Source organism: Aquarana catesbeiana, linkage group LG08 (assembly GCF_042186555.1).
Source record: "Aquarana catesbeiana isolate 2022-GZ linkage group LG08, ASM4218655v1, whole genome shotgun sequence".
Lineage (NCBI taxonomy): Eukaryota > Metazoa > Chordata > Amphibia > Anura > Ranidae > Aquarana > Aquarana catesbeiana.
The window spans coordinates 280540845-280557554 of NC_133331.1; the positions used below are offsets into that span (position 1 = coordinate 280540845).

The 16710-nt window shown below is 42.2% G+C and overlaps 3 protein-coding genes across 3 annotated transcripts; 1 reads left to right on the forward strand and 2 right to left on the reverse strand.

The window, feature by feature from the left end:
* Positions 1-7289: 7289 nt before the first annotated feature.
* LOC141104560 (histone H2A.J) lies at positions 7290-9662 on the reverse strand. Its single transcript, XM_073594166.1, has one exon. The coding sequence runs from the start codon at positions 9605-9607 to the stop codon at positions 9212-9214; it is 396 nt and encodes a 131-aa protein (XP_073450267.1). The 5' UTR covers positions 9608-9662; the 3' UTR covers positions 7290-9211.
* A 2611-nt stretch (positions 9663-12273) lies between these two features.
* LOC141104554 (histone H3) lies at positions 12274-13002 on the forward strand. The gene has a single exon (XM_073594160.1). It carries the CDS (start codon positions 12309-12311, stop codon positions 12717-12719), a length of 411 nt encoding a protein of 136 aa, XP_073450261.1. The 5' UTR covers positions 12274-12308; the 3' UTR covers positions 12720-13002.
* A 1098-nt stretch (positions 13003-14100) lies between these two features.
* On the reverse strand, positions 14101-14857 carry LOC141104541 (histone H1.01-like). Its single transcript, XM_073594143.1, has one exon. It carries the CDS (start codon positions 14819-14821, stop codon positions 14165-14167), a length of 657 nt encoding a protein of 218 aa, XP_073450244.1. The 5' UTR covers positions 14822-14857; the 3' UTR covers positions 14101-14164.
* Positions 14858-16710: the final 1853 nt, after the last annotated feature.

Sequence of the window (16710 nt, forward strand, 5' to 3'; positions counted from 1 at the left end):
TTATCACCAGTCCTTGTTTCACAAAAAAACCCAAATTTTCAAAAAACATTTGTCATTGGGACAAAAAATGAGGTGAAATCTTCTGAAGAGGAGCACAGACAGCAAAACAAATGTCACAGGGGTGATAACCCTTCCCTATGTTTTCCAAAAAGCTTAAAATAGATTTTTTGGCTGGAGCTAAACACGTTAAAAATGTACCAGTTAAGAATTACAAACATATTCTACTTAACAACAAACCTACAGTCCCTGTCTTGTTTGCACCGCCTGTATACTGCTGTTCAGAGTATATAGGGCCTGGTGGCCCCACGCCTTTCCTTTTTTAATTTAGGTGCGGGGTTCCCCTTAATATCCATAGAAGACCCAAAGGGCCTGGTAATGGACTGGGGGGTACCCATGCTGTTTGTCTCACTGATTTTCATCCATATTATCGGGACCGAACATTACATTAAAGCCGCAAGCAGTTTTAAATGACTTTTTTTCCTTTAAAAATGACATTTTGTGCAGGGACTGTTCTAAGCATGGGAAACACGCGCCACTTTACAGGCATACTATAGACACCCCCCAGGTATGATATTTAAAGGAATATTTCACTTTTTTTTAAACTTTAAGCATCATTAAAATCACTGCTCCCGAAAAAACGGCCGTTTTTAAAAGTTGTTTTTGCATTGATACATGTTCCCTGGGGCAGGACCCGGGTCCCCAAACCCTTTTTAGGACAATACCATGCAAATTAGCCTTTAAAATTAGCACTTTTGATTTCGAACGTTCGAGTCCCATAGACGTCTTAGTAAATGAGCAGAAGTTCTGCTGACTTCCATCATCCAATCATGTGCAAGCAAAAATGATTTTTTTTTTTAATTTATTTTCCTTGCACCTGATTGGGTATTTCATTTCAAAGTGAACCTTTACCTCTTTTATGAAGCTCTGGACTGGAACAACTCCCCTTGCAGAGAGCAACTCCACTTTGCAAAGTGCACAATTTGTCTTTAATAAATCAACCCCAAAGGGGTTACTAAAGACAATTAGACTGTGCACTTTGCAAAGTGCAGTTGCTCCAGAGGTTAAAATGGTTGTAAAGGTTCAGTTTTTTTTTTTTTATAACAAACATATCATATTTACCTCCACTGTGCAGTTCATTTTGCACAGAGTGACCCCGATCCTCCTGTTCTGGGGGCCCACGACGGCTCTCGCGGCTCCTCCCTGCAATAGATAATCCCCTCTGGGAAGCTCTCTCAAGGGGTTACCTTGAAGGTGCGCTCTCGTGTCATACACTCGGTGTCCATAGAGGCCGAGTGTATGACTTGGCCCGCCTCCCGGCGGCCATGTCATTGGATTTTATTGACAGCAGCGGGAGCCAATGACTGCGCTGCTATTAAGCTATCCAATGAGGAGCCTAGAAATAGGATGCATTAAGGTGAAAAAAAAAAAACAAACCTTTACAACCCCTTTAACCACTTAAGCCCCGGACCATTTGGCTGCCTAAAGACCAGAGCACTTTTTACAATTTGGCACTGCGCTGCTTTAACTGGTAATTGCGCGGTCATGCAATGCTGTACCCAAACAAAATTTGCATCCTTTTGTTCACACAAATAGAGCTTTCTCTTGATGGTATTTGATTGCCTCTGCAATTTTTATTTTTTGCGCTATAAACGGAAAAAGACTAGAAAATATCATTTTTTTTCAAAATTTTCAATTTTTTAATAAGAAAAATCCAATAAACTCAATTTTAGTCATAAATTTAGGCCAAAATGTATTCAGCCACATGTCTTTCGTAAAAAAAAAAAAAAAAATGTCAATAAGCATGTATTTATTGGTTTGCACAAAAGTTATAGCATCTATAAACTAGGGTGCATTTTCTGGAATTTACACAGCTTTTAGTTTATGACTGCCTCTCATTTCTTGAGGTGCTAAAATGGCAGGGCAGTATAAACCCCCCCCCCCCAAATGACTCCATTTTGGAAAGTAGACACCCCAAGGAAATTGCTGAGAGGCTTGTTGAGTCCATTGAATATTTATTTATTTTTTGTCCCAAGTGATTGAATAATGACAAAACATTGCTCACACATGCCATTGTTATATATGGAATTGCACCCCAAAATACATTTTGCTGCTTCTCCTGAGTACGGGGATACCACATGTGTGGGACTTTTTGGAAGCCTAGCCGTGTACGGGGCCCCAAAAACCAAGCACCGCCTTCAGGATTTCTAAGGGCGTACATTTTTTTATTTCACTCCTCACTACTTATCACAGTTTTGAAGGTCATAAAAGGGCCAAGATAGCACAAATCCCCCCCAAATGACCCCATTTTGGAAAGTAGACACCCCAAGCTATTTGCGGAGAGGCACGGTAAGTATTTTGCAGCTCTCATTTGTTTTTGAAAATGAAGAAAGAAAAGAGAAGTGCCCATGGCATGTTTGAGCAATATATAATTTAGTGACAACTTTGTGCACAAAAAAAAAAAATTGTCTTTTTCCCGCAACTTGTGTCAAAATATGAAATATTCCATGGACTCGACATGCCTCTCAGCAAATAGCTTGGGGTGTCTACTTTCCAAAATGGGGTCATTTGGGGGGGTTTGAACTGTCCTGGCATTTTATGTACAACATTTAGAAGCTTATGTCACACATCACCCACTCTTCTAACCACTTGAAGACAAAGCCCTTTCTGACACTTTTCGTTTACATGGAAAAAATGTTTTTTTCGCAAAAAAATTACTTTGAAACCCCAAACATTATATATATATATATATATATATATATATATATATATATATATATATATATATATATATATATATATATATATATATATATATATATATATATATTATATTTAAAGCAAAGGCCCTACAGATTAAAATGGTGGGTGTTTCATTTTTTTTTTTTTTTTTTTACACAGTATTTGCGCAGCGATTTTTCAAATGCATTTTTTTTTAAAAACACACTTTTTAAAATTTTAATACACTAAAACACACTATATTGCCCAAATGTTTGATGAACTAAAAAAGACGATCTTAGGCCGAGTACATGGATACCAAACAAGACATGCTTTAAAATTGCGGACAAACGTGCAGCGGCAACAAACTACATACATTTTTAAAAGCCTTTACAGGTTACCACTTTAGATTTAAAGAGGAGGTCTACTGCTAAAATTACTGCCCTCGATCTGACCTTTGCGATGATGGTGCATTTGCTGTTTACATATGACTCCAGACCGACGCTTGCGTTTGCCTTTGCGCGAGAGCAGGGGGGGGACAGGGGTTCTTTTTTTTATTTTGGACATGGCAGCACCTATGATGGACATCACACTGGTCCAATCAATGCCAGGATCGCAGGACATGTGACCTGTGTGATGTCCACCACAGTCAAGCCAACCAGTATAGCTAGGCATTGGCAATAATAAAATAGACTTTGCGCAGGCGCCTCCGCCCAACGGATTTTGTGCAGCAGTCTGAGCTGAGTGCTCGCTCGCGCTCGGCCCTTTGAATCAATCCTCGCTCAGGCCGCGGCGCGCACACTCTGTTTGGGCGCGCGCATTTTCCTTGTAATCAAACTTTCAGAGCTCGGGGCTAATAATGCTTCATTGAATGGCCGAGACCCGGGGCTTTTTGGGGGCCCATTCGGGGCTCCAGCCCCCCCTTCCAACGCCACTGCTTCTGGCCACTAGACTATCAATTATCAGGCGTTGGAAGCCCATCACCCCATCTATAGGGAACACGGTCCAATTGATCCAAACCCATTACACATCAGAGTCAATGCTGTCTCCAACCAGTGAAGCATACATCCACTCCCAAAAAAACATGGGTCCCATGAGCAACCTGCTACACACACCAATGCCTATCTCATAATTATTCTATTTCCAAATTAATTCCTCTCGGTGCAATTGTTTTCCTTGATTGACCATATCCCTTTTATTTCCTTTTTCTTGCAATTCTGTTATTCTAAATGTTTTTCAAGGCAAATCTAAGGTTTTACTTCATAGTATGCTCAATGTTACTTGCATATTATATGTTGGTGGTACCAAATGTTTTATGTTATGTGTTGATCGCACTGTTATCACATCATTACTCTGTTTTTGCCATGTAATGTTGCTGTATGGCATATATTCCTTTCAAAAATGCAATACAAATCTATTGAACTCAGTATAAAAAAATAAACGTTCAGACATTGGGGAATGATGATGGGAATAAAATGGTTTCCAGGTTTGGAGATCATGTGTAAGTTCATTATGGTGATAAACATGTCCATGTTAGGAAACATTTTCTACCTTCTATAAAGGACTGTGTGCTGTCCGAGGTGATATTGTGATCAGATTTGTATGTAGATGATACTTTGTACATGTTAATTATGTTTATTATTATTGTTAATTAGAACTATAAGTACAAAGAATGAGCTCATCCCCCACCCTGTGTGTACATTGATCTGCTGTTGATGATTGAAATAGATACAAATAGACAAAGATTTGTCTGGGCTGATTGAGTACATACAATGTCTCGTTTTTCTTGTTTCTTTCCCCCATTGTGTTGTGGGTTAAGAACTCCACGATCTTCTCAACTTGTGATTTCAGATAAAGTAACAATGTAAGGCGGGAGATTGTGGAGGATCTTTTATTGTAACAATGTGTGAGTGCGGCATAAGTGTTTATTCAGCTCTGCCACCTTGTGGTCATTCCCGGTAGAACACTTGGGTGTGTGTGCGGTACAAGGAGGTGAATAGGGAATGTATACAGCCAGAAAGTGGAGACGATCTCCGCAATAAATCTGGAATCAGGATGGGAATAGAAGGAAGGTTTATTCATCCCCCTCGCAGTCCGACCGATCTACGGTACTTCTCATCTAAAGATCAATGTTATTATTTTTTTTAGCATTGCCTCACAAACATGCCACCCACATCTCTCTACATAGAGCCGGACATACCTGCTTTCTATTCCTATTCTCCAATGAAGTTATATATTATTAATACTGTCAGGTAAAGTTCCCTGTAAAGACAAACCCTTTGTCTTCTTATCACACTCAGACTTGTAATAGAGGTGAGGAGTAATGAGAGGAAATGTGATCACAGTACATCATTCTCTCATCTCTTTTCATTCCAATCTTTCTATGCTGATCATCTCCTCACCGCTAAACCCTCCAACCAAAACCATCCACCCCTCCATGTCTGTCCGTCCTAACAGCAATTCAGAGTTTCTAGGATTTGTATCATTTACTGCATTTCATGTGAAGGAACGATGTGATCTCCTTACAGGGACTGCTTTTTATTGTCCTCCATCCTTTAATTCTGCCGAATATCTTCTGGAGATCAGAGATCATTCAATATTAAATACCAAACAAACATCCCCCAGCTGTAAGGAACACAGATCTCAGATCCTCCTTCACACTCAATACATTGTATCCGAAGAAATCTCCCAGAACTGTGATTGGTGCAAATGTGAAATTGATTCATTCAAATTTCCCGCCGGAATTCTATGGAACGTTCCAATGATCTCAGATAGAATAATCCGACACTAAAATCTGATATCTCTTCCTCCGGGAACATCGATCAACGCTCCTCTGAATTGTCGGGCAGTTTATCTAATCAAGAATAATAAATCCATTAGAAATATGAATGTCACATTTCTTCTAGTCTTTTCTTTTACTTCACAATACAGAATCCGCCCTGCTAGAGAATGTTTTCTATAGAGATCAATGAAAAGTCTACAGAACAAGTATTTTCTGGGCTGAAATGGAGAAAGATCTCAGAATACATTTCTTTGAAATTCTCATAAGAAAGACATTACTGGCTGATGAAGGAAACGCCCACAGCTCTGAATGGCTCGGATTTCAAATTGCTACTTTCAAATTTACCGCCTGAATAGTGAAGAACGTTACAGAGAAATAATCAGCCCTATTATACCGCCAAATCCGACACTGAGATCATCAGATGAGACATTTATCCGAGAAATATCACCAATGCTTTGTTTTCATTGATTAGCCCGGAATGAATAGAAATGGATTCTGAAAATTATTGAATAATGTAAAACATTTCCATATGTTCTCTTTTATTCCAAGTCCTCATAATGCAAGTCCCCCCCCCACTGCTACATAGAGAACATGACAGTGAGATGACTTCTCTCATAGATTCTCTACTTCTCTACATTCTCTACCTTTCTATATGATGGCAAATAAAGTATTACACGTTTCATCATCAGATCTGTATATGATCGTAGAACTGGCCGATAATTAATGTTCCCTCTTTAGGACATGTAGTAATTATGGACTCCCCCATACTAAAACTAGAATATCTTTTGTTTATCTTTTTACATATAGCAAACTGTACATAGTTTGCTCTTCCTATATAAAGATCGGGAAATATGACATTATTGTTAGAAACAGGTGATAATGATGACATGCCAGACAAATGTGTACAATTAATCAATAAAGATAATGTTGTGCTTATGATGCATTACATCCGTTTCCATTCAGCAAAATATTGAAAAGCGTCTAACTAAATGAAATTCTCTACAGTGTAATAAATGATTAGACCCCGCCCCTTCTCGTGTCTCCCATCAGGTCCGCTTAGCCTTACACCCAGGAAGGAGAGACGTCAGAAGTAATGTGTTTCCTTTTCAAAATAACGTTTTATAAATATGAAATTAATATGAATAATTGAAACTGCTGATTGTGTTTCTGTTATGAAGTGTTAAAGATTCATGTTCTCTGTATAATCTCCAGGTATAAAAAAAACATAATTAAAAAGAAGGAATAAATTCATCTCCTGGACATGTATTGCTGTTGCATTAATGTATCTGAATACAACAGAATATTTAGGAGCCTTCTAAAGGAATGGAATTCTCTATTTTATTGTAATGAATGGGTGTGACTCCGCCTCTTTCACAGGAAGGTTTCCATCAGGTCCGCTCAGGCTGTTTATAAGGAGGAGGCTGTGTGCGGTTTCTTTACTGTTCGTCTGAATAACGAGGATTTTTGAGATGTCTGGGCGCGGTAAAGGAGGGAAGGGTCTGGGGAAAGGAGGCGCCAAGCGGCACAGGAAGGTGCTCCGGGACAACATCCAGGGCATCACCAAACCCGCCATCCGACGTTTGGCCCGCAGAGGGGGTGTCAAGCGCATCTCCGGACTCATCTATGAGGAGACCCGCGGAGTGCTGAAGGTTTTCCTGGAGAATGTCATCCGCGATGCCGTCACCTACACCGAGCACGCCAAGAGGAAGACCGTCACCGCCATGGATGTCGTCTATGCTCTCAAACGCCAGGGGCGCACTCTCTACGGATTCGGAGGATAAACCCTCATAGACACCTACCCACTTCATCTACACAAAGGTCCTTCTCAGGGCCACCTTCCTTCTCATACAAAGATCTATATACCGCATCCATCTCCAAAAATCACTACATCATCCTGAGTGCTGATTGTACAATCTATTTATAGATCAATTTTCTACCCAATTAGATACAACATTGGATACGTTTTGTTGTGTTCTTACGTATCTTTAGTAAAGCAGATCGCAGTGTGTATGGTCAGACATCGCACGTGTACCTGGAGATTACACAGAGAACACGAATATTTAACGCTTCATAACACAATTGTTCATATTTATAAAGATTATTTTGAAAAGGAAACAAAGTGATGCATTTTTTCCCCCTATATCTCCTTCCTGGCTGTAAAGCTGAGCGGACCCGATTGGAGACATGAGGAGGAGGGGCGGGGTCTATTCATTTATTGCACTGCAGAGAATTTCATTTATTTAGAAGCTTTTAAATATTTTGCCGAATGAAAACGGATGTAATTCATCAGAAGTGCAATATTTTCTTTTTATTGATTCATAGTACATATTTTCTGTCATGATGATTATATATTTGTATCTTTTTTTTTTTTTCAGTTACATAATCCTATGCAGATCTGATAATGTATTTTATTGTACATACTTTTAGGTATCTGGCAGCGTCATGATTTCTACCAGTCCATTCACATATTTTATATTATTATTCTAGTTGTAATTTGGGGGAAATCCGTTATTGCTACATCCGATAGAGGCCAGTCCCATGATCCTATACAGATCTGATGACAAACCTATTCTTCCTTTATTACGGTTTTCTAATTCATGTAAGGAGATTACACAGAGGAGACAAATCACCAGTTATTATTGTTAATAACATTTACATATCTACAAGGGATTACTAAAGAAAAGGAGAAAAAAGTCGCATTTATGTTTCTAAGATAAAGCCATTTAATACTCAGCAGATAATTACTTAGAAACATTGTTGCTGATTTCTAGTTACAAAGTGGATACCGATCTGTTGGATTCATTGTACATATGTATCTGGCGGTGTCATGACTTCTACCAGTCCTTTCACTTTTTATAAATCTAGTAACAGAGAACATATTTTAAATTATTCAACAATCTTCTGAATCAATTTCTATTCCAGACTAATCGATGAATCTACTTGAAAATAAAGCGCTAATGATATGTCTCGGATTTGGCGGTATAATAGGGCTGATTATTTCTGTAACGTTCCAAAGAATTCAGGCGGCAAATTTGAAAGTATCAATTTTAAATGTGAGCCAATCAGAGCTGTGGGCGTTTCCTTCATTAACCATTAATGTTTTTGATGAGGAGTCCAAAGAAATGTGTTCTGAGATCTTTCTCTGTTTTCATTGATCTCTATAGTACAAACCCCTTGAAACAATATATTCCAGTGTGTTTAGAATATTCTCCGGAAGAATTTACATTTTTTTATCATTCAATTTCTGTGTCAGATTAGCCGATCTGAGATGATTGAAACGTTCCATTAAAAATGAAGCCAATCCGTTCCATACCCCGCCCGCCATAGTAGGACAATTCTGAGATCTGTGTTCCTGATCAGTTGGGGGGATGATTGTTTTGGTATATAATGAATGATTTCTGGTCTGTAATACATTCGGCAGAATTAAAGTTTGAAGGACAATGACCATGTAAGATGAGCAGATCCCCCAATAATAAATTTCAGACTCTTTATATGTAGTAATTGTTCTCCCTGTACAACTCTCCTGTATTAGAAGTGTGAATAAATAATGTATTTCCTGTGTAAAGCTATGAAGAGAATTGAGGGCTCATTCCATGCGATGTGGTAGACACAATGAGGTATGTGTGGGCTCTTTGTAGAGAGATGTGGGTGGCTCTGAGAAGAGCCTTTGTGTTGTAAATGAATGGATTTGGGACTAGAAAGGAGTTGTTGGGATTACTTGGATTTGGCGGCGGCCTTGTGGCTCTCGGTCTTCTTGGGCAGCAGCACGGCCTGGATGTTGGGCAGGACTCCTCCCTGGGCGATGGTGACTCCGCCCAGCAGCTTGTTGAGCTCCTCGTCGTTGCGGACGGCCAGCTGGAGGTGTCGGGGGATGATGCGGGTCTTCTTGTTGTCGCGGGCGGCGTTGCCGGCCAGCTCGAGGATCTCAGCCGTCAGATACTCGAGGACGGCGGCCAGATAGACGGGAGCTCCGGCCCCGACCCGCTCGGCATAGTTCCCCTTCCTGAGCAGACGGTGAACACGACCGACTGGGAACTGCAGACCAGCCCGGGATGATCGGGTTTTGGCCTTAGCCCGTACCTTGCCTCCTTGTTTTCCACGGCCAGACATTGTGAGACGTCTGTGTTATTCTGATAAAGATAACCAAATTCGGGCGCTTCCTTATATTTATACCGTCAAAGCTCTGACGTCACACTCTGTGATTGGTTACTTTTCAAGCCCGCCAATAGTGTTCTGACTTGTTTCTAAACCAATCCGTAAACGAAGAAGGAAAGTATTCCACTCCTCCCCATCACATGACTGAATCCTCCAATGAGTGAGGAGGGAGGAGACTCATTTTCATAGGACGCCTATAAAATCAGCACATGAGGGCGGCTCCAGCACACATCGGAGTTGATCTGATTGATCCTAATCATGCCTGAACCAGCCAAGTCCGCCCCGGCGCCCAAGAAGGGCTCCAAGAAAGCCGTGACCAAGAGCCAGAAGAAGGACGGCAAGAAGCGGAGGAAGAGCAGGAAGGAGAGTTATGCCATCTACGTGTACAAGGTGCTCAAGCAGGTCCACCCCGACACCGGCATCTCGTCCAAGGCCATGGGCATCATGAACTCCTTCGTCAATGACATCTTCGAGCGCATCGCCGGCGAAGCTTCCCGCCTGGCTCATTACAACAAGCGCCGCACCATCACCTCCCGGGAGATCCAGACCGCCGTCCGCCTTCTCCTGCCCGGAGAGCTGGCCAAGCACGCCGTCTCCGAGGGCACCAAGGCCGTCACCAAGTACACCAGCGCCAAGTAATCCCCCCATCATCATCATCATCCCAACACAAGACACAAAGGCTCTTCTAAGAGCCACCCACCATTTCTATCAATGAGCTCTCATCACATTTTATCTTTAACACAAGTGAAGAATTAACAGATTATGAAAGATCATTTTGTACAATCTGATGGGGAGTTGTACATTTGTGGATGAATTAGAATAAATCCATCCGAATACCAGCTAGTCTTCCAAATTCCCTTTATTGAGAAATTCCAGATCATATTTTTTTTCCCACTTAGACCCGTCCTGTAGAATGGATATTCGGAGGATCTAATTTATAGATGAATATTGTGCTAGTGGGAACAAACCATTCAATCTCATTGTATGTCTTCCCCGTATAAAAGGCATGCATTTTGTCACCACTAGGTGTCAGTGTTGCTCCTCGGAGAATACATTGGAGATTTTCCCCGTACATTGAAAGCGGATTTGTATGTATAGAAGGATTACACATATATAATATCTTTATTACGTCATTTTTAACCGACACGTTTGTTTTCCCTTTTATAAATGATCTTGGACTCTTCACAAATCACGATAATGTCTGGAGACACATATACAGGGGGGATGCTTACATATTAGGAATAGTTTAGGGATCATCTGCTTAGAATTTTTACTAATAGATCCCCTTGTGTTTTCATTTTGTCATACAGCATCTATTTTCTTTATGGGGGGTCCAAAGATAGATATATACATAAAATCATCTACTCACCTTAGATCGGGGGGAAGAGACGGATTAGATCATCAGCTGGGCATACATTGTCTTTCCTGGTCTGTATCTCTCCCTCTCTATTTTGTGTGTATATTATACTATATATATATATATATATATATGGTGAATTTAAGTTGCCTCAGATTACATTACAACAGATTAGAAAGTGAAGGTTACACATTGTAATGCAGATTATCATACATCCCTCAGATCCTGGGGGTTATCTCTGTTTGTGTCATCTAATTAACTGAAATATGGGCAAAAATAATCCAATCTCAATGTTTCTGATTATTACACTGATAAGGAGTCTCTAATCTTTGATTACAAAAATATTTCTTTAGATTGTAAGCTCCATGAGCAGGACGCTCCTATTCATTTTGTATTGAACTGTATAGAGATTGTACTGTCACCCTTGTATTGTAAAGAGCTGTTTAAACTGTTAGCACTATATACATTTTGTCAAATAATATTTTATGTTAATGTAGTACACCAGCACCAAGTAAATCCCCAACACCCCCATCATCCAAACAAGACACAAATGCTCTTCATAAGACCCTCTCATATGCTCCATATCAGAGCTGTCATTCTCCTTCTAATGGTGACATGATATCATGAGAATTATAGTTCAAATCATGTTTTTGCAGCATTTTCTGACAAATAAAACCCAATTCATGTAAATGTATCGGATTGATTATGTAATCTAGATGTCGCCCTGTGTCCATTCCCTCAAATCCCCCGGTAGGAGTTGGCGGCACACCGATTATAATGTAGATCCAGCAATAGGAGTTCAATGATCTAATGCTGATCCACATGGAACATCTAGAGGTAATGATCGCACCGATCCCAGATGTGTCCGGAGCAGGCAGGACAATGCTGGGGGGACACGATTCATTGTCTGCTCAGCGATCTGTCCCTCCATGTTAGTACAGAATTGTACTGGATGGAACAAGCTGTACAAGTCACCTTTCTACTTGAAGAGTCTCTAAACTTTGATTATAAAAATATGTATGAATAATATTTTCTCTTTTTGGTAATATGGAGATCTTGTATGATGTGGAGGAACTCCCCTCCCCCACCCCACACAAAGAAGGTAACTCTACTAACACAGAAAACGGGCAGATCTTGGCGGGCATTTTAAAAATGGCGCTTTTTTAAAAGTAAACCAATCATGAAAAGGGGTGTGAGTTAGTTGTCCAATCAGAAGGCAGTGATGTATATAAATAGACGCCGCACAGCCCGTGTTCTCACACTTGTGTTTCCTCTGGAGATTGGAAGCATCGATCAGCCATGGCAAGAACCAAGCAGACCGCTCGTAAGTCCACCGGAGGGAAAGCTCCCCGCAAGCAGCTGGCCACCAAAGCCGCCCGCAAGAGCGCCCCGGCCACCGGCGGAGTCAAGAAGCCTCACCGCTACAGGCCCGGCACCGTGGCTCTCCGAGAGATCCGCCGCTACCAGAAATCCACCGAGCTGCTCATCCGCAAGCTGCCCTTCCAGCGCCTCGTCCGAGAGATCGCCCAGGACTTCAAGACCGACCTGCGCTTCCAGAGCTCCGCCGTCATGGCTCTGCAGGAAGCCTCCGAGGCTTATCTCGTAGGACTCTTCGAGGACACCAACCTCTGCGCCATCCATGCCAAGAGGGTCACCATCATGCCCAAAGACATCCAGCTGGCACGCCGCATCCGCGGAGAGAGGGCCTAATACACCCCCCGACCAACATCCTCATCACCCCCCACACAACACAAAGGCTCTTCTCAGAGCCACCACATCCTCCTTCCAAAGAGCTCCATACTATCTCATCACCACTACATCCTACAAATACTCCTCACCACATCTCTACACCCCCCATCACACCGCACTCACATCTCTAACATTTCTAAGATGATTACAAAGTAACAATTCACACTTCTCTAGGAAGGAGATCTTTTCTCGTGCCGATCTCTTCCCACCACAATACAATATATAGGAGAGGAGAACAAGACACCTTCCTAGAAAGATTCTCTTCATATCTCTAGACTTCCCTCATCATTACCAGGAGATCGGGAAAGAAAACCTGTTCAAGAGAAATACAAAGTCATCTCCTCCCCTCCTGTACACAGATCCCGGGATCACCTCTTTCTCAGCTCCGGTGTAGAAATCCTACAACTGACTAGTAAGAAATCTCACACTCACTATTCATTCTTCTGTATGAAGACGAGATTTCCTCTCCCCGATCTATCACAGGAATCTCTCCTCTGCTATTCTACTACTTTCTCCAATCTTCTCTCTCACACACACACCGATCACATTGTTACATCTTACACTCTTCTCTATTTCTTCTTATTCATTATCTACAGAAGACAATTCTTGGCACCCTGGAGAGAGTTGTACATTTCTCATTCCAAGCGTCAAATTATTTTATATGTCAGCCAATCAGCAGATAGTGATCTGTACGGTGAGTGTGTGCGGAACACCTTCCACTATCTGTTGTGACAATATGGTGAAAATATGGAATTCTATTCTATGACAGTGAAGAGTCCATTCTCCTCATAACACAATGTTCTTGTTGCTGATCATTCTAACATGTCCGATCAGTGCAATGATTTCCCTCATACCGATCACATGAAATATTGAAGATCCTGAACGATCATCTAGAAAGAGGAAGTGTGAATGTCCCCCTCCCCCGGGAGATCCCACAGACTGTGCGGGAATTGTCGGGGACCTCCAGATCTCCTATCTGCACATGACAGATGTGTGTGGGGTGGGGCCCCTGAAAAGATCCTTTATAGCAGGAGGGATTTCCGATCTACAGGATCTCTAGTAATCATTTGTGGGATTTATCATAAAACGTAATCTGAGATTCCCTGCAAGAGATAAATGTACAATGTGTGATGGGAACATATCATCTCATCTAGACTGTGTGTAAAGTCTATGCGGGCCCTGGTGGGTGTAGGTAGGTGTGGCTCTGTTGGGAGGAGGTGGGTGTAGGTAGGTAGGTGCGGCTCTGTTAGGAGGTGGGTGCGGCTCTGTTAGGAGGTGGGTGTAGCTTTTAGGAGAAGGTGGGTGTAAGTAGGTAGGTGTGGCTCTGTTAGGAGGAGGTAGGTGGCTCTGAGAAGAGCCTTTGGGGGGTGGAGATGAAGGAGTTCTCCGGCTACTGCCGCCTTCCTTTATTTCTTCTTCGGAGCGGCCTTCTTGGGCTTGGCTGCTGTCTTGGGTTTAGCCGCCTTCTTAGCCGGACTCTTGGCGGCTTTTTTCGGCTTGGCTGCAGCTTTGGGCTTCTTGGGGCTCTTTGTCGCCTTCTTGGCGGGAGAAGCTGCAGCCTTTGCCGGTTTCTTGGCGGCCTTCTTGGGGCTCTTGGCTGCTTTGCTGGGGACTTTCTTCTTGGGGGACTTGGCTGGCTTCTTGGCGGCCGCAGGTTTCTTGGGCTTGGCCGCAGCCGATGGCTTCTTCTTGGTGACTTTCTTGGCCTTGTCGCCCTCTTGCTGCTTCTTGTTGATCTTGAAGGATCCGGAGGCTCCATGTCCTTTGACCTGGACGAGGCTCCCCTTAGTCACCAGCGCCCTGATGGCGATCTTGAGGCGGCTGTTGTTCTTGTCCACATCGTATCCTCCGGCGGCCAGGAGCTTCTTGAGGGCGGCCAGGGAGACCCCGCTGCGCTCCTTGGAAGCGGCCACGGCTGTGACGATGAGGTCGGACACGCTGGGACCGGACGGCTTCTTGCTGCCTTTCTTGGCTCCTCCGGCTGCCGCCTTCTTAGTCGCCTTCTTCTTGGCGGCGGGCTCCGCTGGAGGAGCGGCGGCTGGGGCGATCTCAGTCTCCGTCATGATTCTCAACGAGCTTTTGAAAATAGATAAATATCGTGTGTGGTGCTCTGGCTTATATAGAGACGTTCTGCACTACTATTGGTTGATATAGAACTTGCCTTCTGCACTGCTATTGGTTACACGTTAGACACGCCCACTGACTGTCACTCCAGTGTTGGGGAATCTTCTCTCTCTTGTTGTGTTTCCCTGATAGAGAGAAAAACGATTATAATAAGAAACGGAAGGATGTCCAATCTTCATCGAGGACCCGATCTGCTCACTGGACTGTCACTTATCGATCTGTCACTTACCGCTCTCATGATCTGCTCAGGAGGCTGAACACAGAGGCTGCAAACACATCCATCCTCCTGAGTGTGTGTCCCATTCTTCCTTCTACCTGCTTTTCTACACACATTCTCATCAGAAAACAATCTTCTCACATCTCCCACTACAATCATCTTCACATTAGATGAGTGAAGAGTGAAGATCAGGAAACATTTCCCTCTAATACAGAACTCTGCTCATCTATAGCTGAGTAGAAGGAGCCTGGAACAAAAACATCAGCCGGAGACCTGAGATCCTTGTGTGATGTGATGGGGGAGATTGTTAGAGATACAAAGGTGTCATCTGATGAGGACATGTCATATTTCATGTACTATTTATCATTCTTTCCTCATTATGACAACTGTATGTTTGTAGCCACTGCACACAGCAGACTAGCAAATCGTTTATTCTGGTGGTGATGTATCATTATTTCATCATGATAAATATATTGTCATTCAAATACTCTAAGTTTATTGCCACATTTTACCACACAGCTATCTATATAGTCTACTCAGAAAATATACTGTATAAAGAAAAATAAAAATTATATATATATTTTTTTTTATACCAAGGAGAGAATCCGTCAACATTTTTTACCCCCAAAGCTCAGTAATCATTATTTTGTGGCACATCCCATTATAGTCTATGGTGGGTCAATTATTGATAATAAATCTTGGTCATTTGTAGTGATAGATTTCTCTCTAGGGCAGGGGCCTCCCAACTCTCTACACCGAGGTCCAGTTTACTATTGTACTGATCGGACATGTTAGAATGATCAGCAACAAGAACATTGTGTTATGAGGAGAATGGACTCTTCACTGTCATAGAATAGAATTCCATATTTTCACCCACAAATAATATGAAGAGGATTAGCAGCCCCGATGTCACATTTGGATTAAAATTTGATCTCCCGCCCCCGCTTTTAGAAAGCTCCCTGTATGATAATATAAACGATCTTATTGGCTGACACAGGAACGACAAGAGGCTGTGATTGACTGATCGGAATATTTTCAAATTGCTCGCCGAAATCTCATCGCTGTGCAGTTTGCAGATGATGGAGTTCTGCACTCACCGTACAGATCACTATCTGCTGATTGGCTGACATATAAAATAATTTGACGCTTGGAATGAGAAATGTACAACTCTCTCCAGGGTGCCAATAATTGTCTTCTGTAGATGAGTGAGAAGAAATAGGGGAGAGTGTAAGATGTAACAATGTGATCGGTGTGTGTGTGAGAGGGAAGATTGGAGAAAGTTGTAGAATAGCAGAGGAGAGATTCCTGTGATAGATCGGGGAGAGGAAATCTCGTCTTCATACAGAAGAATGAATAGTGAGTGTGAGATTTCTTACTAGTCAGTTGTAGGATTTCTACACCGGAGCTGAGAAAGAGGTGATCCCGGGATCTGTGTACAGGAGGGGAGGAGATGACTTTGTATTTCTCTTGAACAGGTTTTCTTTCCCGATCTCCTGGTAATGATGAGGGAAGTCTAGAGATATGAAGAGAATCTTTCTAGGAAGGTGTCTTGTTCTCCTCTCCTATATATTGTATTGTGGTGAGAAGAGATCGGCACGAGAAAAGATCTCC

Bases quoted from the DNA above. Each gene is read 5' to 3' on its own strand.
- LOC141104560 (XM_073594166.1), bottom strand. From the start codon at position 9,607: ATGTCTGGCCGTGGAAAACAAGGAGGCAAGGTACGGGCTAAGGCCAAA.
- LOC141104554 (XM_073594160.1), top strand. From the start codon at position 12,309: ATGGCAAGAACCAAGCAGACCGCTCGTAAGTCCACCGGAGGGAAAGCT.
- LOC141104541 (XM_073594143.1), bottom strand. From the start codon at position 14,821: ATGACGGAGACTGAGATCGCCCCAGCCGCCGCTCCTCCAGCGGAGCCC.